The following is a 23,127-nucleotide window of genomic DNA, read 5'->3' as shown; positions in this document are numbered from 1 at the left end:
GGGAAAGTCTTTAGAAAACTAGATCAAACTGGACTGAAATGACTATGGACATTTACAAAATGGACATTTGAAAATTTACAATTTCGAAAGACTTTGGACTAATTGGACCAGATAAGCCGGAATCTAAACATGTGTATATATATACATGTATAAATTGTCTCTGTCTCCATCGGTCGGCCCTCGTACAGTGACTGCAGAGACCCAGATGTCTGGACATATAGAAATAGAGCTGTACATGTAGAGGGCAGCTCTGTCCACAGTGTGACCTGACCTGCTCGACACTGACCTGCTCGCTCTGTCCAGTTTGACCTGACCTGCTCGCTCTGTCCACAGTCTGACCTGACCTGCTCGCTCTGTCCAGTGTGACCTGATCTGCTCGCTCTGTCCAAAGTGTGACCTGACCTGCTCGCTCTGTCCACAGTCTGACCTGACCTGCTCGCTCTGTCCACAGTGTGACCTGACCTGCTCGCTCTGTCCACAGTGTGACCTGACCTGCTCGCTCTGTCCACAGTGTGACCTGACCTGCTCGCTCTGTCCACAGTCTGACCTGACCTGCTCGCTCTGTCCACAGTGTGACCTGACCTGCTCACTCTGTCCACAGTGTGGGGCTATTCTTTCCTGAGCGTCACAGTGGTCAGCTTGTTCTCTCTCACTGGAGTGTGCCTGGCTCCACTCATGAGCTCTCGCCACATGCGAGCTGTGCTAACTTTTTGCATGGCTCTTGCCATTGGCACATTGTTCTCCACTGCCGTCCTGCAGCTGCTGCCTGAGGTTTGAACAGTCCACGCTCGCACAGTCACTCTTCACAGTCACTCTTCACAGTCACTCTTCACAGTCACTCTTCACAGTCACTCTTCACAGTCACTCTTCACAGTCACTCTTCACAGTCACTCTTCACAGTCACTCTTCACAGTCACTCTTCACAGTCACTCTTCAGTCACTCTTCAGTCACTCTTCACAGTCACTCCTCACACACTGGCTATCATCACTTTACTCTTTAGCTAGAGTTCGACTGGCCCGGGCCCCACAGACCGGTTCACTTTAGGGCGTAGGTGTCAAACTCTGGCCCGCTGAACATTTCAAATTTATATTTAAAAAAAAAATCTAAAACAATTGATTCATAGAACTGTAGTTACATCCGTAACCGTTTTTATGGCTAAAACTACGCGTCCCACAATGCCACCCCTCCCCCACGGGGCTCTGCTGCACTGCTGTGTGAGCTGCCCCTCCCCCCACAGGGCTCTGCTGCACTGCTGTGTGAGCTGCCCCTCCCCCACGGGGCTCTGCTGCACTGCTGTGTGAGCTCCCCTCCCCCACGGGGCTCTGCTGCACTGCTGTGTGAGCTGCCCCTCCCCCCACAGGGCTCTGCTGCACTGCTGTGTGAGCTGCCCCTCCCCCACGGGGCTCTGCTGCACTGCTGTGTGAGCTCCCCTCCCCCACGGGGCTCTGCTGCACTGCTGTGTGAGCTGCCCCTCCCCCACGGGGCTCTGCTGCACTGCTGTGTGAGCTGTGAGGGAGAAGTGCACTTTAAGCACTTTTGAGCAGAGGTTTAGTGGTGAGTCAGTTCAGGTGAACAGAGAACTACAGATGTGGAAATGTTAGTTTGTACATTTAAAAGTTTTTTTAGATCTTGAGAAGTTTATTTTGTTGTAAAGTCACATGTTTATCTCTGTAGAACTGTAGATCATCTCTGAAGTTGTGATGCTCATAAACTGAAGCTCAGAGTTGGTGAAATTACACTTTGTTCTCATAAACTGAAATATATTTAGAAAAACAACGTTTTGTATTTTTTTTTAATTGATAAAGTAATTGCTTCAAAACAGCGTAGGCTTTATAAAGATATTTATTTCTTATATTTTTTATAGTTTTATGTTTTACGTTATGTTCGGCCTGCGACCCAGCCTGAGAGTCCAAATTTGGCCCGTGGCCCAAATGAGTTTGACACCCCTGCTGTAGGGCATCTGGGGAAGCATCTGTTAACGGCATAATGTGTTTCTGAGGTTCTGCCTCAGAAATGAAAGCAAAATCACACTTTTTCTTCATAAAGCCAATCTCTGCAATCCACACAAAGACAGCTGATGCTAACGCTAGCTTTGTTTTGCTCAGTCTGTCGGCACAACAAATAAAGCTATCTTCACTGGATAAAGGCAGTTGCTTGTCCAATCATCCCCCACGAAAGCTTCCTGGGGGGCTGAAAGTGTGCCTCCTGCGGACCCTTGATCACCTCCAAAGTGAACCAGTCGAAACGTTCTTCTTTCCAAAAGGTCAGATCAAGTGGTGCTTCTGGTGATGGATTCTTCTGCCTAATTCAACAGTTTCTCTTTACAGTTCCATTACTGCAGTGCTGTATGTGTTCTACAAATCATTTGTGCTTTTTCCCTGAACCCACCCTATGGCCAAGTCAAGTTTCCCATTAAGTATGGTGAGCCCACCGTCCAGTCCAAACTCCAGCTGCTCAAAGAGGACTGCAAACAAACACCAGCTTCTTGACTGCACTGGCTCAGGAGTCAGTGGAGTCAGTGGAAGGGAACAAAGCACATTTGTGAAGCATTGAAGTTACATTTCTCTTATTCTATACAGTACATCAGACAGCTGCTGTAGAACTGGATCCTTTCATTCTCCTAAATGAACTCTTACCATGGCATAAACATGTTTCCTTGTCGATTACATACCTGCATTTGTTTAATGTCTTATATTTCCTGCATGTTCAGGCCTACTTCCTGTCCAGGCCACGGTTGAAAAATCAACATTTCAGAGCCTTCAGCTTTTTTATAATTCTTTTCCCTTTTCATTTACACACACGGACAAGACGCTCTTGCTGTGGAGATTTCTGTTTTCCCTGCACACGCCTACTGATCTACCACAAATCTAATCCAAATCAATACAAGATTTAAAAAGTGAAAGTCCTAGTAATGATCCAAGAGTGCCATATTTGTAACACTACTGTAGCAGACAAAAGCAAAATGTGTTCTTTAGAGTCCATACCACTTTATAAGACTCATTCTGAGAATTTAATCCCTCCATCCATCTTCTTCTGCTTATCCGGGGCCGGGTCGTGGGGGCAGCAGACTAAGCAGGGACCCCCAGACTTCCTTCTCCCCTCCGGGGGGACCCAGAGGTGTTCCCAGGCCAGCCGAGAGACATAGTCCCTCCAGTGTGTCCGGAACAGCTCCAACAGCTGGAGGAGCAGCTGCTCTACTCCGAGCTCCTCACCCTCTCTCTTGTCTGAGAATTTCATATTTGCTAAAATGGCACAACAAAGCAAATCCAGCAAATTTATGGCAGGAACTTTTTTTGTAACTTTGGTGGGAAAAGATGTAATCAGTATAAAAGAGGCTCCTACAGCACCGTTCACACAGCAGGTCCATCTGTGAATAAAGCAGAACATTGCCAGTACCACTCCTCGTTTCCCAGGTTACTCTGTGCACATTGTTTAAGTGACCGGACACGTGTGAATGGACCAGAGCTGAGGGTTCTGGGAATATATATATATATGTGTGTGTGTGTATATATATATATATATATATATATATATATATATATATATATATATATATATATATATATATATATATATATATATATATATATATATATATATATATATATATATATATATATATATATATATATATATATATATATATATATATATATATATATATATATACATGTAAATGGCAATTTACTGGGAACTATATGTGAATGGGGCTTATGATTTCTCTTTTGTCTTGTCAGACTGTTCTGATCTCTGCCTTGTGATGAAGGTGTGCTCTCTGTGTCTAATCAGTGTGGGGCTATGGGATCCTGTGTGTGACCCTCATCTCCCTGTGCTCGCTGGTGGGGGCCTGCGTGGTGCCTTTCATGAAGAAAACCTTTTACAAACGGCTGCTGCTCTACTTTATCGCCTTGGCTATCGGCACGCTCTACTCCAACGCCCTGTTTCAGCTCATCCCAGAGGTAGTGTGCCTGTCTGGGGTCTCTCGCTCCCTCATGCTGCAGCAGACGCCAAACATAACAAATGTTTCCTTCATCTAAATCCTACCTGAATTATACTTTTTTATTATGACGCTGGTGTCAGCCATTCACAAAAATATATTTAATTAGTAATTCAAGTAATTCAAAGTTTACTTCCAGTTTCACCTCAGCTTTTTCCCCATTTATTTCACTTCTCTGCAAAGCCTCTTAGCCGCATTTTAACCTCTTACTATAATACACAGGCTTTGGATATTGTTAGCTCCATTTCGCACTGGAAATATCATATTTTGGGTCGATAAACGGAAAACGGCTGATGCTACAGTGCTTTGTTTCAGTCTGTCGGCTCAACACATGAAATCCATTGGAAATACAGTGGTTTATCAGATCTTTATATCAAAAAAGCAACCAGCTTAAATTTCCTGAGTAGAAATATCAGTTGTAGATAAAGTAAAGAAAATATCCAATAAAATAAAAACTATTTGGGGTCAACATCTAGTATTTGTCCAGTAAAACCTAAGTATTGACTGCGTTGCTCTGATATCACCCACATATGTCTCAGTGCACCTGGCCTTCTATTTCATCCCTCCTGACGCCAGAGGCGGAGCATAAAGCACTGGACGATCATCCTTGCTCATGCACAGGTCGAGAAATAATAAAAAAGTCACCTTTGACCCCCGGTGGCTCACGTGAGTCTAGTCACGTGACACCGGGAGCTCCGCCCCTTTTTACCTTCTCACATGCAGGTTGTATATGTGCTTGTTGTTCGGCTAATATATTGCTGTTTCCACACATTTGGGTTAGTTTTGCCGCTTGTAGCCCTGTTAGCCCTGTTAGCCCTGTTAGCTTTGTTAGCTTTGTTAGCTTTGTTAGCCTTGTGACTGTGCTACAGTCGGTGCTGCGAGTTCGCGCCCGCTCCTGGGACTGCACAAGTTGCAATGAGCAGGTATATTTACATTGTTTCTACAACTGGTAAGTTACACCTTTAATGCATTTCGCCGTAGCCGCGCGCTCTGTAAATGTTAGTTGAATTTTTAAACCATACACCATACATGTTTTCTGTTTATCCGTGCGCCGTTTGTTTGGGTTTACGGATAGAACCATGTGGCTTTTATGTTCCGCTAACTATAGTCGTGTTCGGGTCATTAGTTCTGAACTGCTTTATTTGACTGGTATTGACCATTGTTTTCAGCTGGTTACACATCATCAGTGGTGTATTCGGCTCAACCTGGTTTGTTACCTGTAGCAGGTTTTATGTTTATATTGGGTCACTAGTTGCATTATCAGGTCGACCTGATCCTGTGGTGTCTCCCTTACGTAGCAGGTCATTTGTGGCGCTCACTGCTCGCCCTGACCCCGCTGCGCCCCTTTTACCGGGTACAGGTTTTGTGTTAGTGGCGCTAGTGGCGTTCCGCTCGACCCGACTCCATTTACCTCCTGTGACGTAATGCTGGAGTCCCTGTGTCGCCACTGCAGCCTAACGATGGGTATGATCTCTGCCCTTGTCTTGGAGTGGATCATCTTTGGGAAGCACTTTCCGATGACGCTTGCTTCAACTGTTCAGTTATGCCCCGATCCATGCTTGTGACGCGCTTAGCTGCTTTCGAAGGCGCTTCGGACTGGTTGTTTCTGTCGCCTCCGAGTCCAGCTGGCCAGATTGGAGGCCGCAAGCCGCCGTCAGACACGCAGTTTCAGCTGGAGTCTGACCTTCTGAGCTCCAGAGTTTCAGAATCTGGCTCACTGGCCTCTGCCGGCCCTCAGGCCGACAGTGATGACACTGTCACAGCTGCCATACGGACGGCACTTTCCCGCTTGAAGCTGGATGTTCCATGGGATGAGGCGGCACCCTCTAGCGCTTTCTTTCAGCACCAGTCTGCAGTGTCCCACTTTGCACTTACTCCCTCTGAGGAATACATTAAGGAATTGCATGCCTGTTGAACAGACTCAAAGGCATTTTCAAGGCTACTTGGGATGGGAGGGTCTTGGCACTGATGCAGGATCCACAGAAGTTTGGCCTTGAACAGATGCCGGCATTGTCCGTCCAGAGGAGACTTTACGGTCTAATGCCCGGTGTCCACGACCACAGTGCCATGTTACAGACGACCTTCTTTATAAGGCGTATGACATGGGGAACTCCTTGTCTCATTTGATGCTAGGCCTGTCTGTTTCTCTTGAGACGGTTCTGGTGGACCAACCAACACACGGGCTGGTTGACGCCTCCTTGCAGGCTTTCGCCCTCATGTCAAGGGAAATAGGGCGTCTGCTCTTAACATTAGTGCAAGCTCGCCGCCAAGTGTGGCTGGCACAGTCTCCGCTCTCTGAGGCCAGTAGAAAGACCTTGAGGGGTGTTCCAGTTCTTCCTGGAGAACTATTTGGCCCGGCTGCCCTGGAGGCTCTGGAGCGCACGGCCCAGGCTTGCCGTACACGGCAGCAGTTAGCGGGGCATCATAGGCGGGGATCTCGTCCACCAGCTCAGGCTGCCCCTCCCGTTTCTTCACGCAGGTATGCACCACCGCCCCATTATTCCTCTGTTCATGGCTCGGACTTACAACAGGCCCAAGGGTTTGGGTTTTGTCTGTCCCGTGGTTCCTGTTCCTCCTCCGGCCGTCGCCCCCACAAGCCCACTGGGGGTCGAGGGGCCTCCATATGAGGTTACAGGGCCGGCGGTCGGAAATTTTTCCCCTGGACAGCTGGAGTACTAGATGGCTCACTCCCAGTTATTTGGATGGTGGCCACGCTGTCCGAAGGGTATCGTCTGCAGTCTGGCCTCCTGTTCCTGGTCGGATCCGAATGACGGGACCCGGCCAAGGCGCAGGCGCTCTCTCAGAAGGGGGCGATAGTTCCCGTGGACCCCCTGCTGGATCCAGGGGGAAACGTCTCCTTCCCAGGCAGAATCTCCTCTCTCAACTAGGGGGTCAGATTCTGCACAACAATCCCGAGCGCCTGAAGCTCTGGGTATGGCCGCTACAGGGCCCGGCCTGACCTTCTCGAGGTACGCTGGGGAGATTGGGAACACGATAAGCAATGCTCGTGCTCGGTCTACCCGTCTTCTGTATTCCTGCAAGTGGAAACTGTTTGACGACTGGTGTCGCAAAAGCGGTGAGGACCTAGTGCATTGTGCTGTGTCAACAATGCTCACTTTCCTGCAGGAGCTACTTGGCCAGGGGCGCTCTCCATCTACCCTGAAGGTATACATTGCTGCAATCTCTTGTTGGCATTTGGGTTTGGATGGTCTCTCGGTTGGCCGTAACCAAGATATTTCCCTGTTTCTAAAGGGTGTCTGGCGTTTGCGTCCGCCCTCTTTCTGTGGTCCCAGCATGGGACCTGTCCCTGGTGCTGGAGGCGTTGCAATTCCCTCCATTTGAGCCTTTTTTGCAGATTGACCTTAAATGGCTTTCAATGAAGACTGCATTCCTTCTGGCGATGGTCTCGGCGAAACGGTGTGTGAGCTCCAGGCGTTCCAAAGGTGGTTTTGTCGGCTGGGCACACCCGGCAGCAACAACTGGCACGTTTTGGTGCTGGATCTGCTTCTGAACATCTGTGTCCCGTCCGTGCGCTTGAGACGTATCTGCATCCCATTTAGGTATGGCTACAGCAGTGATGCACAAATCTGAGAGCCTATTTGTTTGTTTCGCCGGCCCGCGCAAGGGCCAGGCTCTGTCCAAACGGCGTCTCACGCACTGGATTGTGGGTGTTATCACAGAAGCCTATGCTTGACAGGGCCGACCGTTGCCTTCCGAGGTGAGGTGCCACTCCACAAGGGGGTTCGCAACTGCTATGAATGGGGTCTTTGTACGTGAGGCGGCGGCCTCTTGGACATCCCTGAATACTTTTTCACGATTTTACAGGGTGAATGTGGTTTTTCCACAACCGCTGGACGAGGTTCTCCGGCAACACTCTTCTGCGTCCCATTGAGGTATGGTTTTGTCTATTCCTCGGGACCCTGCTGGTATTCGTCATCCAGTGCTTTATGCACCGCCTCTGGCGGTCAGTAGGGATGAAATAGAACGAAAGTTACGACTGTAACTACGGTTTTATGAATCCTGGATGACCGCCAGAGCATCCGGTCCCTCGGAATTCTCGTGCTTTGCGAGAAGGTTTCTAGGGACTGAGCTCCCGGTGTCGCGTGACTATATAGACTCACGTGAGCCACCGGGGGGTCAAAGGTGACTTGTTATTAAATCTCGACCTGTGTACCAGTATAATTTTTTTTTTCTTCTCTGATGCCACTCCCCTATTCTCAACTTTTGCTCCTAAAACCTAAGTCTAGCACGCTCTTAATTTTTTTTTTCAGTTTTAGTTTTTCTTCCCCCGTTTTATTTGTTTTGCCTTTTGCTTTTATTTGACCCCCTCTTCTGGTGTAATAATGTTGTTGTTTGTTCTATGTTCTGAAAAAAAAATCACGACCGATGTATGTTTATGCACTGCCTCTAGTGGTCATCCGGGATTCATAGAACTGTAGTTACAGTCGTAACTTTTGTTTTCATGTTTTGTGATATTCTGAGATTACTCCCAGATCTTTCAGTGAAATCACATTTTTTTCACTTTAGAATTTAGAATGTTCGGTTTACAAACTTTGAAGGGTTTCTAAAGTTATTCTAATTTTAGATTATTTTTCTATGTGTCAGCATGCGCTCCCCTCCGTCATGAATGTAAATGTATATGGATATTAAAGTGACAGTGTTTCTCTGTCCAGGCTTTTGGTTTTGACCCTCTGGTGGACTTCTATGTGTCCAAGTCAGCCATGGTGTTTGCAGGCTTCTATCTGTTCTTCTTCACTGAGAAGGTTCTGAAAGTGCTGCTCAAACCCAAAGCTGAGGTGAGTCCATCTGCACTCGCATGTTTGAAAGATCTACATTTTCATTGCCACTGTGGATACCATTTCATACTATTTGTAACTGTATTTGTAACTTTTATTTCACATTTTTATTCTTGTTTCTTTGATAATCAATTTTAATACTCCACCCCCTTGTTATGCAAACATTATGAATCAAAGTCATTTCATTGTTTGTCCTCATATATTCTAAGTCATTAGCCTGGTAACCCAGACACTCCAAAGTCTGAGTTCTTCTTGTAGACTTGTTGAAAAAGTTTGCCCAGTTTCTTATCAGGAGGAGACGTGTATCGGGTTTGCCTCTTTTACACAACATGAGCACTCCTTCTGCTCTCCTGAAGACGCTAGAAGAGGTGGTTTCTCTGGAGATGGGAGTTCTGAGCTCATACATGTTTCTCACTGAAGGATGACAGTGCTGTGATTGGCTGTCTGCAGGCAGCATGCAGACCCACAACAACAAAATACAAAAAAAATCATACCTTTTAGATGGAGGCAATCATGCCTACTGTAGCTCAATGATTCCCTCCAAAGAATACTGGGAAGAGTTGCTCTCACTCTTTTCTACATATATTTGGAAGGAAAAGACAAAGGGCTAAATTATCTGAATGACAGACACCTAAAAGTGTCCTACATTTGAAATGGTATCATTGTTCCTTTGTCCTTCAGCCCACATCTCAACGGTTGAAGGCTGCCTTATCCTCCTCTTAGAAGCATTTAGGACATAAGATGGGGCCCAAACTTTTTTCCTAGAAGGCCACATTTTGGTGAAACTTATACGGAGCAGAGGGCCACAGACGATGTTGAATCTGTCCAATGACAAAATTAATCATTAGAAATGTTGCTTTTGACATAGTTTCGATGCCGAAGGGCCACATTTGGCCCCTGAGCCATGCCTGATGTAGAAGAAAACATAATACGTCCCCATAGACTGCATATTGTATTCTGCAATATCCACAAACTCTGAAATGATCAGAGTTTGGAATTATTTGAATAACCAATTCAAATTAATTAGCAAATGGTTTCACATGACCAATATTTCAAAATGGATAGTCTTAAAATAGGAGATTGTTTCATTTCTCCCATGAAACAGAAATGTACATATTTACTCCCCGGGAAGCTACACCAGGATCCTGTTTGTGGACTTCAGCTCTGCATCAACACCACCTCCTGCTCTGCTCCAGGACAGGACAAGCTCTCCAGCTCAACCTGCCTGACTCCACCCGCAGGTGGAGCGCCGACTCCACCCGCGGGTGGAGCGCCGACTCCACCCGCGGGGGGAGCGCCGACTCCACCTGCGGGGGGAGCGCCGACTCCACCTGCGGGGGGAGCGCCGACTCCACCTGCGGGGGGAGCGCCGACTCCACCTGCAGGGGGAGCACTGACCTCCTGAGGCAGTGTGTGCAGCTGGGGAAGAATGTCCCAGACCTGGGACTATCAGCACAGGAGCTCCACAGGGCTGTGTACTTTCTCCCCTGCTCTTCTCCCTGTGACAAACTGCTGCACCTCCAGCCACGACTCTGTAAAACTGATCAAGTTTGTGGACGACACCACCCTCATCACCATGACGACACCACCCTCATCACCATGACGACACCACCCTCATCACCATGACGACACCACCCTCATCACCATGACGACACCACCCTCATCACCATGACGACACCACCCTCATCGGGCTCATCTGGGACGAGGATGAGTCTGTCTACAGGAGGTGGAGTGGCTGGTGTCCTGGTGCAGCTGGTCCGAAAACTAGGCTTAAGCTACATCCAACTTAAATCTGAAAGTTAAGACCAACTTATAGTTACCAACCAGTGCATCAGCACTAACAGGACTTAAGCCCTCTATGTGCCACGCCCAGGTGTACCTTTTACGCCCAGTGTGGAGCAGGCGTAAGTCCAGGGACGACATGAGAAGTGCGGGGAGCAGGTGATGGACCAAGCAGCGGCTTAATGACCGCGCTCAGATATGAACAGCGAGACCCACGGGCCCCGGAGCGGCTCTGTCTGCTCTGATTCGACGGGGCTCTGGTGGCTCCTCCCCTCGCTTTCCCGTGCGCTCTGGGATTTTCCCCGTGCATTTTCCTGTGATGCCGCTGCAGCTCGGACACCGCCCACAGATGTGCTTCTTGTCACGTCTATAGACGATGAAATAAAGAACTAAACAAGACTGAAGTTCCACGAACAGCAATTAAACACTTCCTGTGACCAGGAGGCTACGGTCCAGCCTGACCAGAACCTTCCTCCACAAGAACACTTTCTTTCCCTCTGCCGTTGGACTCATGAACACTTCCTAAGCACTGTCACTTTAAGTACTATTCAAATCAACAACTAATCATTGCACTGCTCATTTTTGCACTATTTTGAACAACTGTAAATTGTGTATATATTCATCTATTTTATATTATTTATTTATAAATTCTACATTTTATGCTGTAACAATCCGCATCAGAGCACTAGTTACCAGTCCAACTTTAGGGCAAAATAGTTATGCTAATGCTTGTGCCTGTTTTAGCTGCTAATAATGAGGCAATGTAGAACACCCTCAAAAGCATTCGTTGTATGTGCACAACATAACTCAAAATCTCATGCAACACAGCTGATGGCTTAAAGGCGGTATGGACAATTTTTCGGCGATTTGAGAACGCAGGTGGAAGTGCACATGCCACTCCCCCGTGTGGACTGATACAACACACACGTGCGTTTGTTTATTAGCGCAACGGAGCGCATCGCATCTCTCGTCTCCCGTAGATTTCTGTCACTTCTGCGTCAGCTCGAACTGTCTTTCTCCGTCTTCATTTTGTCCCGTACACTGAGGGAACTATATTATGATAGATCCATGCGCTTAGGCACGCGGAAACGTGGGGACGAGCCTGACGCGGCTGCAGGTGAGCGATAGGTGCGTTTTATGATTAACACGTGGCAGGACTAATGATTTGAAAAAAATCGTCCATACCACCTTTAAGTTGACAGTTTTCGATGGTCCAAATCTTCACGGCGTCCCCAGAGTTTAGTCACTACATCATCAGACAGGGAAGAAGTCTTATAGAGGAAATGCAGTGACGTCACGCCGTCACGTGGCTCCACTGTTGTGGACTGTAAGACGAGCACGCACGTACACACGCCCCAAAGATCGCAGATTTCGGCTGATTCTGGAGTCATCCTGGACCCAAGATGGGTAAATCTTGCAGTGCAATTTGATGCACCAATCATCAGCAACAGACAGTTTCTTTCTACAGAATCCCGAAATACATGATTTGTTGATCAGGTAATTGTATATGTCCGGGTGTTACTGCAGAAGAGCCGCAACTCGCTGAAAACACTGGCTGTAACATGGCTTTTGACAGGGAGCACGGCTCTGGGCCTGTCTCACCAATCCTCTTTGTGAGGGTCTGACAACCTCGCAGCAGATTCAGAAAGTCCTGTCAGAATTACGTGTGTTCGTGTCTCCGCAACTGAATCACGTGACGTCAGGTGCATGTCCTCTATATGATCCAAGGGCGCCGTGCTCTCCTGTGCGAGCCTCCGCCTGCTCGTGTCGGCGCCTTCTCCGCCGCTAAATTGCTTACGTTCCCTAATCTGCAGCAAGGTTCGCTACCCGGGTTTAGCACAGGTGGTCCTTGCCGACTTTGGTCTCACGGTAGGTTTAGGTGACTTCTGCTCGACTCTCATCTCTCGTCTCCTCCCCCACCTGTACTAACTCTAATAAACACTCTCGTTCATAAAGGGGATAGAGGGCAGAATAAAGAACAGAAAAGCTGTACATTTCCTGCTGCACCGCTCTCTCTCTCACCTGGAGAAGCCTGGCAGCTCTGTGAGGATCCTGTTCTTTCATCTCTCCAGCGCCTTCAACACCATCAGCTCCTGAGGGACAAGCTGGAGACGGCTCCTGAGGGACAAGCTGGAGACGGCTCCTGAGGGACAAGCTGGAGACGGCTCCTGAGGGGCAAGCTGGAGACGGCTCCTGAGGGGCAAGCTGGAGACGGCTCCTGAGGGACAAGCTGGAGACGGCTCCTGAGGGGCAAGCTGGAGACGGCTCCTGAGGGGCAAGCTGGAGACGGCTCCTGAGGGACAAGCTGGAGACGGCTCCTGAGGGGCAAGCTGGAGACGGCTCCTGAGGGGCAAGCTGGAGACGGCTCCTGAGGGGCAAGCTGGAGACGGCTCCTGAGGGACAAGCTGGAGACGGCTCCTGAGGGGCAAGCTGGAGACGGCTGGTGTGGAGTACGACCTGCAGAGTGGATCCTGGACGACCTCACAGACCGACCCCAGTTTGTGAGAGCCCGGGACTGTGTGTCTGACACTTGGACCTGCAGTGTGGGGGCCCTGCAGTGTGGGGGACCTGCAGTGTGAGGGACCTGCAGTGTGGGGGCCCTGCAGTGTGGAGGACCTGCAGTGTGAGGGACCTGCAGTGTGAGGGACCTGCAGTGTGGGGGCCCTGCAGTGTGGGGGACCTGCAGTGTGAGGGACCTGCAGTGTGGGGGCCCTGCAGTGTGGAGGACCTGCAGTGTGAGGGACCTGCAGTGTGAGGGACCTGCAGTGTGGGGGCCCTGCAGTGTGGAGGCCCTGCAGTGTGGAGGACCTGCAGTGTGAGGGACCTGCAGTGTGAGGGACCTGCAGTGTGGAGGACCTGCAGTGTGGGGGACCTGCAGTGTGGGGGACCTGCAGTGTGAGGGACCTGCAGTGTGGGGGCCCTGCAGTGTGAGGGACCTGCAGTGTGAGGGACCTGCAGTGTGGAGGACCTGCAGTGTGGAGGACCTGCAGTGTGGAGGACCTGCAGTGTGTGGGACCTGCAGTGTGAGGGACCTGCAGTGTGAGGGACCTGCAGTGTGGGGGACCTGCAGTGTGAGGGACCTGCAGTGTGTGGGACCTGCAGTGTGTGGGACCTGCAGTGTGGAGGACCTGCAGTGTGGGGGCCCTGCAGTGTGGGGGCCCTGCAGTGTGGGGGCCCTGCAGTGTGGGGGACCTGCAGTGTGTGGGACCTGCAGTGTGGGGGCCCTGCAGTGTGGGGGACCTGCAGTGTGAGGGACCTGCAGTGTGGGGGACCTGCAGTGTGGGGGACCTGCAGTGTGGGGGCCCTGCAGTGTGGGGGCCCTGCAGTGTGGGGGACCTGCAGTGTGGGGGCCCTGCAGTGTGGGGGCCCTGCAGTGTGGGGGCCCTGCAGTGTGGGGGACCTGCAGTGTGAGGGACCTGCAGTGTGGGGGACCTGCAGTGTGTGGGCCCTGCAGTGTGTGGGCCCTGCAGTGTGGGGGCCCTGCAGTGTGTGGGACCTGCAGTGTGTGGGGCCCTGCAGTGTGGGGGCCCTGCAGTGTGGGGGCCCTGCAGTGCGCCCTTTCTCTTCACCCTTTACACTGCAGACTTCAGACACGACACGGACAGCTGTGTCCTGCAGAAGTTCTCTGACCACTCTGCCATCATGGGACATCACGGACGATGATGTGGAGGACAGAGGACTGGAGCAGGACTTTGTGGAACCTCCTCCTCATCAACGCGGGGAAGACCAAGGAGAGGCCACGCCCCCCTCACCAGTGAACATCCAGGGACGGGACAGGCCACGCCCCCCTCACCAGTGAACATCCAGGGACGGGACAGGCCACGCCCCCCTCACCAGTGAACATCCAGGGACGGGACAGGCCACGCCCCCCTCACCAGTGAACATCCAGGGACGGGACAGGCCACGCCCCCCTCACCAGTGAACATCCAGGGACGGGACAGGCCACGCCCCCCTCACCAGTGAACATCCAGGGACGGGACATTGAGAGAGTGACTCATACAAGGACCTGGTGTTCATCTGAACCACAAACTGGACTCATAACACAGACTGAACAGGAAGAGCCAGAGTGGACTCTACCTCCTGAGGAGACTCAGGTCTTTTGGAGTGACAGGGCCGCTCCTGACAGGGCCACTCCTGACAGGGCCACTCCTGACAGGGCCACTCTTGAAGAACTTCTCCTCCTCTGTGGTGCATCAGCTCCTGTAGGTGTGGTCATCACAGAGGGAGAGGAAGAAGCTGGACAAAGCTCCGTCCTGGGCTGTCCTCTGGACTCGGTGCAGGAGGTGGGGGACAGAAGGGTCCTGGCTAAACTCACATCTATGCTGGACCATGAGTGTCGCCCCCTGCAGGGCACTCTGTCCCCTGCAGGACACTCTGTCCCCTGCAGGACACTCTGTCCCCTGCAGGACAGTCTGTCCACTCTGGAGAGCAGCTTCAGTGACTGATCCACCCTCGCTGTGTGAAGGAGACGTTTCACAGTCTGTCCTTCTGCTGCTGTCACACTCTACAACAAACACTGTTAGTCCTACTGTGCAATTACTGTGCAATTACTGTCGTGATCACATGCAATGGCATTTATGTATGTATTTATTTATTTTATCTTTATTATTTTCCCCTCCATCCCTTGTTGGGAAATGGGAGGTTTTGTTTATCTGAGTTTTTGTTTATTTATAGGAGATCTTCTGAGTGTTTTTCAGACTTTCTATAAGTGATCTGTTCTTCTGTATCTTCCTCTGGATCTTCCTGCGTTGCAACAATGAAATTTCCCCATGTGGGACAATAAAGGAATATCTTATCTTATCTTACATTATAGACATTTTTCTACTCCTGTGTCAATGTTACACTATTTGCACTTTTGATATTTCACTTCTATTCTTATTCATTGTTGCAGTTTTCACACCTCATTGTTAACGCAGATCAAATTAGAATAGATCGTGTGAGTTTTTCTACAGCCATTGCCATGTAGGTGATGTAAGGAAGCTTGATATTTCAGAATGTCAATTGTCAATGAACAAAATTCCCAAACATAGGAACTTGTCTTGGTGATTGATGCAACACAAAACAATGAATAATGAATAAGTCATAACAATAAGTTATCAGATAAAAAAAAACAATCTGCTTAATATGTCCACACATTTACAGTTGCACAGATGAAATGAGCCTGACTAACACATGTTCATTCATGTAACTGTCCATATCACATCAAATTTGTTATGAGCTGGATGTGGGACCACAGTCTGATACTGGGAGTGTCTCTTTGTGATTGTTGCTTAAAAGCTAACAAACAAAAGCTACCAAAAGACGTTTTTGAAGAGAGTTTTTGACCTTTGTTTCTGCCAGAGCCCCAGACATGGCCCTTACCCGGCCGCTGAGCAATACTCTGTGCCCGGCAGCGACCTGGAGGAGTGTGACAAAGAGAAGCTGCGGCACAACGGCGAGGTCAACACTTCTGCTCTGGAGCCAGGAGAGGGCGCCCTCATGCTCTGCCCCACAGAGACGCCACAGGTGAGCCCTCAGGGGGCCCTCAGGGGGGGAGGGCTCTAATGTCAGAGGTCTGTTACGGCAGTTTCCTGTAAACAATGATCAAGTAAAGAGTAACCAGGCAATAACTTGAAGCAGAAACAGAGTCTCTCGGTCTCTCTCAAAAGGTGGAAGTTTATTCACGTGCACAGTGGATAAACACCCTCTCCCTAAGACAAGTTCGTTCTGTCCCTACCTAACTTTACAATTTACAAAGTACACCTTTTATAGGTGGTAACAAACATAACATAATCACAACCCAAATCAGCTCAAAAAGAGATAGACCAGACTATCACGTCTGTGACGGTTCCAGCTATCTCTTCAGAGGTTTAATCTAAGACCATTTCCACACTGAATCCGGTCCTGACGCATTAATTGATGATTAAGAGGCGCCGGACAGTAGATATTCAGTATAATCAGGACCTCATATTCTTATCCCATCTGCACACAGGAGAACAACAAAGATATTAATTCCGTGACATGTCATGGCCTAAAACAACATTCGAATGACATGACATGACCCATTTTCTGCCATTACAGGATGCATATGTAAGCAGGTGAGAGCCATCTAATGAATGGCAATGAGGGCCATTAAAGACCCTGACCTGTGTTCTTTTAAAACGTTTAGTGTCGTGTAGCTCATGCACCCTAAAGGGCCTCATTTATCAAGCCTTTGCTCACAAGCTCAACATAAAATTAAAGTCAAAAGTGAAATTCATTTTCTGCTGTTAACAGTTTTCACATTTCCATCAGATGCTCCTCGTTCCAAAGGCTGTGTGTCCTTAGAACCTTTTCCGTAGTTGCACTCGCACATTTGCACTTGCTGAATTCTCCTTTACACATCACTCATGTGGAAGATAAATGAGGTTCTAAATCTACAACATCCAGGCATGCGATTTATTTTCTACCTTCTAATCGAAACGTTTGCCCATCCAGAAAAAAGAACATGAGAAACTAGAGACATCTCAAGGCCTCAGAAAGGAGCTGGAGAAGGTCTGGAGCCTGAAGGTATCAGTGGTGCTGTAGTGACTGGAGCATTTGGGGCAGTGACCCTCAAACTGGAGGAGTGGCCCTCAAACTGGAGAAGTGGCCCTCAAACTGGAGGAATGACCCTCAAACTGGAGGAGTGGCCCTCAAACTGGAGGAGTGACCCTCAAACTGGAGGAATGACCCCCAAACTGGAGGAGTGACCCTCAAACTGGAGGAATGACCCCCAAACTGGAGGAGTGACCCTCAAACTGGAGGAATGACCCCCAAACTGGAGGAATGACCCTCAAACTGGAGGAGTGACCCTCAAACTGGAGGAATGACCCCCAAACTGGAGGAGTGACCCTCAAACTGGAGGAATGACTTGAGCAGATCCAGGGAAAACATCAGACATCTCGGTCCAGAAAAGTGCAGGAACAGCAAAGATACTGAAGAAGCCTCAAGCTCCCAGGGGCCTCTGGGGGAGGAGCCCAGCTAGAAGGGGAAGAAATAGAGACCACCCACAGGTGTATGCGTGTGCATATGCATATATATACATGTGCAAGGCAAGTTTATTTGTGTCACACATTTCATACACAAGGCAATTCAAAGCTTCACAGCAGGAAAAATGCATTAAAATCACAAATAAATTACAGAAACAGAAATACAATAAAATTAACTAAATAAAAAATTAAATAAAAAAAACACCTAGCCACAAAGGGTAACGTGTTTTCGGAGTTCCACTCCTTTTTAAATCAGTCCAACCGATTGTACATACTTTTACACTTCCAACGTGTTTCTGAGTCCAATCCCTAAAGAAGAGAAAATAAATAAATAAATATATATTATATATATATATATATATATATATATATAAATAAAAAAAATAGCCCATTCACGTGACATCACACGAGCGTCCCCAGGCTTGTGTCCGTCTGCTGATCGTGTTTACCACTACAAGCCAATTCAATACTATATTCAATAATCAAAATGGTGAAAGTATATGTGGCAGTAGGTGCAGCAACTGGGGAAGAGAAAAGAAACCCGGAAAGAAGAGCGTGATGGACAGTTGTTATTAAAACGTTCCAACTGGAAACCAAACGATCACCACAGACTATGTAGTCGTCATTTTATATCTGTTAAGTTACTATTTGTAGTTGAATTGAAATTGTCACTCACTCGCGCGGTGCAGGGACCTTACAGCTGTTCAGCCCTGTGCAGGTGACTGAACCCTGGGCATGCAGCCTCACGCACCGCTGCCTGCGCTGGAGCTCTGGAGAATTAACGCTGTAGAATTAACAGTTTTATTTAGGCGTAGACCGTTTGTTCAAAATTAGGACTTGTGAACCATGGGACCAGAGGGTTTGGAGATATCCGGAAGAGTCTGTGATTTAGGCATCAAATATGGATCTGAAATGATTGATCGCAGCTTTTCTAGGAGTTTTTGGACTCTGAAAGCTCTGGAGCCTCCATCATTTACGTTTGAGATCACTTTCTACACTCTATCAGTGCAAAGGGACGCAACTCTGGATGGACAGGGGGCGGCAGCGTGTGACAAGGGGGCGGCAGCGTGTGACAAGGGGGCGGCAGCGTGTGACAAGGGGGCGGCAGCGTGTGACAAGGGGGCGGCAGCGTGTGACAAGGGGGCGGCAGCGTGTGACAAGGGGGCGGCAGCGTGTGACAAGGGGGCGGCAGCGTGTGACAAGGGGGCGGCAGCGTGTGACAAGGGGGCGGCAGCGTGTGACAAGGGGGCGGCAGCGTATGCGATCACGTGGTTTTGTGCGTGGGTGAATGAGCGCTCTAACACGTCATGTGTGCGTTTGCAGGACACGCAGCGCTCTGACAGTGGGCCGTGCTCAAAAGGTGGCGGCTGTTACTGGCTCAAAGGAACCACATACTCGGACATCGGCACACTGGCCTGGATGATTACCCTGAGTGACGGGCTGCACAACTTCATCGACGGCTTGGCTATCGGAGCGTCCTTCACAGCGTCCGTGTTCCAGGGCATCAGCACCTCCGTGGCCATTCTGTGTGAGGAGTTCCCTCATGAGCTGGGTGAGGACACAAGCCGCCTTGAAAGCTCAATGTTCATGTCGGTGTTCAGTCTTGCCAAGAAAGTGTGTGCCAAGAGGAGTTTTTTTCTTTGTCTTTATATTTAGCACAGATGTGAAAGGGTTAAGCCCTTGGAAATTGTGTCTCTTTGAGCACGTGTGGTGTAGGTGTGGTGTAGGTGTAGCTGTGGTGTAGGTGTGGTGTGGTGTAGCTGTGGTGTAGGTGTGGTGTAGGTGTACGTGTGGTGTAGGTGTAGCTGTGGTGTAGGTGTGGTGTGGTGTAGGTGTACGTGTAGGTGTAGCTGTGGTGTAGGTGTGGTGTAGCTGTGGTGTAGGTGTGGTGTGGTGTAGGTGTAGGTGTACGTGTGGTGTAGGTGTGGTGTAGGTGTACGTGTGGTGTAGGTGTAGCTGTGGTGTAGGTGTGGTGTAGCTGTGGTGTAGGTGTAGCTGTGGTGTAGGTGTGGTGTGGTGTAGCTGTGGTGTGGTGTAGGTGTGGTGTAGCTGTGGTGTAGGTGTGGTGTAGGTGTGGTGTGGTGTAGCTGTGGTGTAGGTGTGGTGTAGGTGTACGTGTGGTGTAGGTGTAGCTGTGGTGTAGGTGTGGTGTGGTGTAGGTGTACGTGTAGCTGTGGTGTAGGTGTGGTGTAGCTGTGGTGTAGGTGTGGTGTGGTGTAGGTGTAGGTGTACGTGTGGTGTAGGTGTGGTGTAGGTGTACGTGTGGTGTAGGTGTAGCTGTGGTGTAGGTGTGGTGTAGCTGTGGTGTAGGTGTAGCTGTGGTGTAGGTGTGGTGTGGTGTAGCTGTGGTGTGGTGTAGGTGTAGCTGTGGTGTAGGTGTAGCTGTGGTGTAGGTGTGGTGTGGTGTACGTGTGGTGTAGGTGTAGGTGTGGTGTAGCTGTGGTGTAGGTGTAGCTGTGGTGTAGGTGTGGTGTAGCTGTGGTGTAGGTGTGGTGTGGTGTAGGTGTAGCTGTGGTGTAGGTGTGGTGTGGTGTAGGTGTGGTGTGGTGTAGCTGTGGTGTGGTGTAGCTGTGGTGTGGTGTAGGTGTGGTGTAGCTGTGGTGTAGGTGTGGTGTGGTGTAGGTGTGGTGTAGGTGTGGTGTAGGTGTGGTGTGGTGTAGGTGTAGCTGTGGTGTAGGTGTGGTGTGGTGTAGCTGTGGTGTAGGTGTGGTGTAGGTGTAGGTGTGGTGTAGGTGTGGTGTAGCTGTGGTGTAGGTGTGGTGTAGGTGTGGTGTGGTGTAGCTGTGGTGTACGTGTGGTGTAGGTGTAGCTGTGGTGTAGGTGTGGTGTGGTGTAGGTGTACGTGTAGGTGTAGCTGTGGTGTAGGTGTGGTGTAGCTGTGGTGTAGGTGTGGTGTGGTGTAGGTGTAGGTGTACGTGTGGTGTAGGTGTGGTGTAGGTGTGGTGTAGGTGTAGCTGTGGTGTAGGTGTGGTGTAGCTGTGGTGTAGGTGTAGCTGTGGTGTAGGTGTGGTGTGGTGTAGCTGTGGTGTGGTGTAGGTGTAGCTGTGGTGTAGGTGTACGTGTGGTGTAGGTGTGGTGTAGGTGTAGGTGTGGTGTAGCTGTGGTGTAGGTGTAGCTGTGGTGTAGGTGTGGTGTAGCTGTGGTGTAGGTGTGGTGTGGTGTAGGTGTAGCTGTGGTGTAGGTGTGGTGTGGTGTAGGTGTGGTGTGGTGTAGCTGTGGTGTGGTGTAGGTGTGGTGTAGCTGTGGTGTAGGTGTAGGTGTGGTGTAGGTGTGGTGTAGGTGTGGTGTGGTGTAGGTGTGGTGTGGTGTAGGTGTGGTGTAGGTGTGGTGTAGGTGTACGTGTGGTGTAGGTGTAGCTGTGGTGTAGGTGTGGTGTGGTGTAGGTGTACGTGTAGGTGTAGCTGTGGTGTAGGTGTGGTGTAGGTGTGGTGTAGGTGTACGTGTGGTGTAGGTGTACGTGTGGTGTAGGTGTAGCTGTGGTGTAGGTGTGGTGTAGCTGTGGTGTAGGTGTGGTGTGGTGTAGGTGTAGGTGTGGTGTGGTGTAGGTGTAGGTGTAGGTGTACGTGTGGTGTAGGTGTAGCTGTGGTGTAGGTGTGGTGTAGCTGTGGTGTAGGTGTAGCTGTGGTGTAGGTGTGGTGTAGCTGTGGTGTAGGTGTAGCTGTGGTGTAGGTGTGGTGTGGTGTAGCTGTGGTGTGGTGTAGGTGTAGCTGTGGTGTAGGTGTAGCTGTGGTGTAGGTGTGGTGTGGTGTAGGTGTACGTGTGGTGTAGGTGTGGTGTAGGTGTGGTGTAGCTGTGGTGTAGGTGTAGCTGTGGTGTAGGTGTGGTGTGGTGTAGGTGTAGCTGTGGTGTAGGTGTGGTGTGGTGTAGCTGTGGTGTGGTGTAGGTGTGGTGTAGCTGTGGTGTAGGTGTGGTGTAGGTGTGGTGTGGTGTAGGTGTAGCTGTGGTGTAGGTGTGGTGTAGGTGTGGTGTAGGTGTAGGTGTGGTGTAGGTGTGGTGTAGCTGTGGTGTAGGTGCGGTGTAGGTGTAGGTGTAGAATCCCCGTGTGACGCTGCGCTCTCTCTGCAGGGGACTTTGTGATCCTGCTGAACGCGGGCATGAGCATCCAGCAGGCGCTCTTCTTTAACTTCCTGTCGGCGTGCTGCTGTTACCTGGGCATGGGCTTCGGGATCCTGGCCGGGAACAGCTTTTCTCCAAACTGGATCTTTGCTTTGGCTGGAGGCATGTTCCTCTACATCGCTTTGGCCGACATGGTGAGACTCATGACACTCACCTGCAGCTGCCAGTGGAGAACTCTGCTGGGTCACAGCAGTGTTCTGATGACTTTGGGCCTCAGGCGGTTCTTTTCTTTTCAAAGTTTAACATCTAAAATAAAGAGATTTAAATCAGTAAAAAATGAATGAGTGAAGACATCCAAAGGAAATAAAATAAAGTCACACAAAGTGCAAAATAGAAGTACCATTTAGTCTGAAGTTGTTCCATTTGCCGTATGTCAGTTCTGATGTCGGTCCACTCCATCGTCTGTGCAATTTGTGTCATTCATTGTTTGGTTATTGCCTTTTTCCACAATTCCAGGAGAATATTCCATTTTGTGTGTGTGTGTGTGTGTGTGTGTGTGTGTGTGTGTGTGTGTGTGTGTGTGTGTGTGTGTGTGTGTGTGTGTGTGTGTGTGTGTGTGTGTGTGTGTGTGTGTGTGTGTGTGTGTGTGTGTGTGTGTGTGTGTGTGTGTGTGTGTGTGTGTGTGTGTGTGTGTGTGTGTGTGTGTGTGTGTGTGTGTGTGTGTGTGTGTGTGTGTGTGTGTGTGTGTGTGTGTGTGTGTGTGTGTGTGTGTGTGTGTGTGTGTGTGTGTGTGTGTGTGTGTGTGTGTGTGTGTGTGTGTGTGTGTTTCAAGTAAATAAATGAAGATAAAACCTTACCAATTCTATGAGTAAATTGTAATAGACTGTTTCTCTCTCTGAAGTTCCCGGAGATGAATGAAGTGTGTTTGGAGGAGGAGCGAGCCGGCAGCAGCAGCTTCCTTCTGACTTTTGCCATTCAGAACGCTGGTCTTCTGACGGGCTTCTCCATCATGCTGCTGCTCACCATGTACTCGGGACACATCCAGCTGGGCTAACAGCACAGACCCCCCCCTAGGTGTGTGTGTGCGCGCGGGAGGAAGGGTTCACCTGCAGTTTGTATTTTAGTGTTTTGTAAAGCAAAAGCTTATATGGACCTAAACTGGATTTAAAGCTATGAACTATAACATTTATCGATCAATATAACTTTACAATTCAAGCACATTGAACCGTTAAGGTGCATATGACGTTAAAGTTTTTCTAATTATTACTTTGTTGGAATAGAAGCAGTAGTAAATATATATCTATAGATATATAATCTATCATAGTTTTACATCAGTCAAGTGCAATTTCTGAATAAAGTTTAAGTTTGTAAATGACAGGAAGTAGTGATTGCCTCTGTGATGTCATCAATAAGCGACAATTATCCAAAATGCAGATACAATTTACAGTTGAGTTATTGAGCTTATTCCAGAAGCCCGTCTGGGCGTGGCCATCATGGATCTGTTTA

At 49.3% G+C, this 23,127-nt stretch overlaps 1 protein-coding gene across 2 annotated transcripts in view; it reads left to right on the top strand.

Annotated features, from left to right (window-relative positions):
* Positions 1 to 22,743, top strand: part of slc39a14 (solute carrier family 39 member 14) — a 27,016-nt gene extending 4,273 nt beyond the window's left edge. Inside the window, exons 3-8 of one of the 2 annotated variants that reach the window (XM_072433583.1) lie at positions 3,791 to 3,960; positions 8,672 to 8,794; positions 15,917 to 16,081; positions 18,889 to 19,117; positions 21,631 to 21,815; positions 22,523 to 22,743. In XM_072433583.1, coding sequence (XP_072289684.1) covers positions 3,791 to 3,960; positions 8,672 to 8,794; positions 15,917 to 16,081; positions 18,889 to 19,117; positions 21,631 to 21,815; positions 22,523 to 22,675 — 1,025 coding nt within the window. In that variant the 3' untranslated portion in view covers positions 22,676 to 22,743. Of the gene's footprint in view, positions 1 to 601; positions 772 to 3,790; positions 3,961 to 8,671; positions 8,795 to 15,916; positions 16,082 to 18,888; positions 19,118 to 21,630; positions 21,816 to 22,522 lie in introns of both variants that reach the window. The other variant, XM_072433584.1, reaches the window with a different exon arrangement.
* The last annotated feature ends 384 nt before the right edge of the window (positions 22,744 to 23,127 follow it).

Source organism: Eucyclogobius newberryi, unplaced genomic scaffold, assembly GCF_026437365.1.
Source record: "Eucyclogobius newberryi isolate DKJ021-1_F unplaced genomic scaffold, fEucNew1.0.hap1 SCAF_6, whole genome shotgun sequence".
NCBI lineage: Eukaryota > Metazoa > Chordata > Actinopteri > Gobiiformes > Gobiidae > Eucyclogobius > Eucyclogobius newberryi.
The sequence above is the reverse complement of the archived record's forward strand: the minus strand, read 5'-3'. Positions and strand labels throughout refer to the sequence as shown.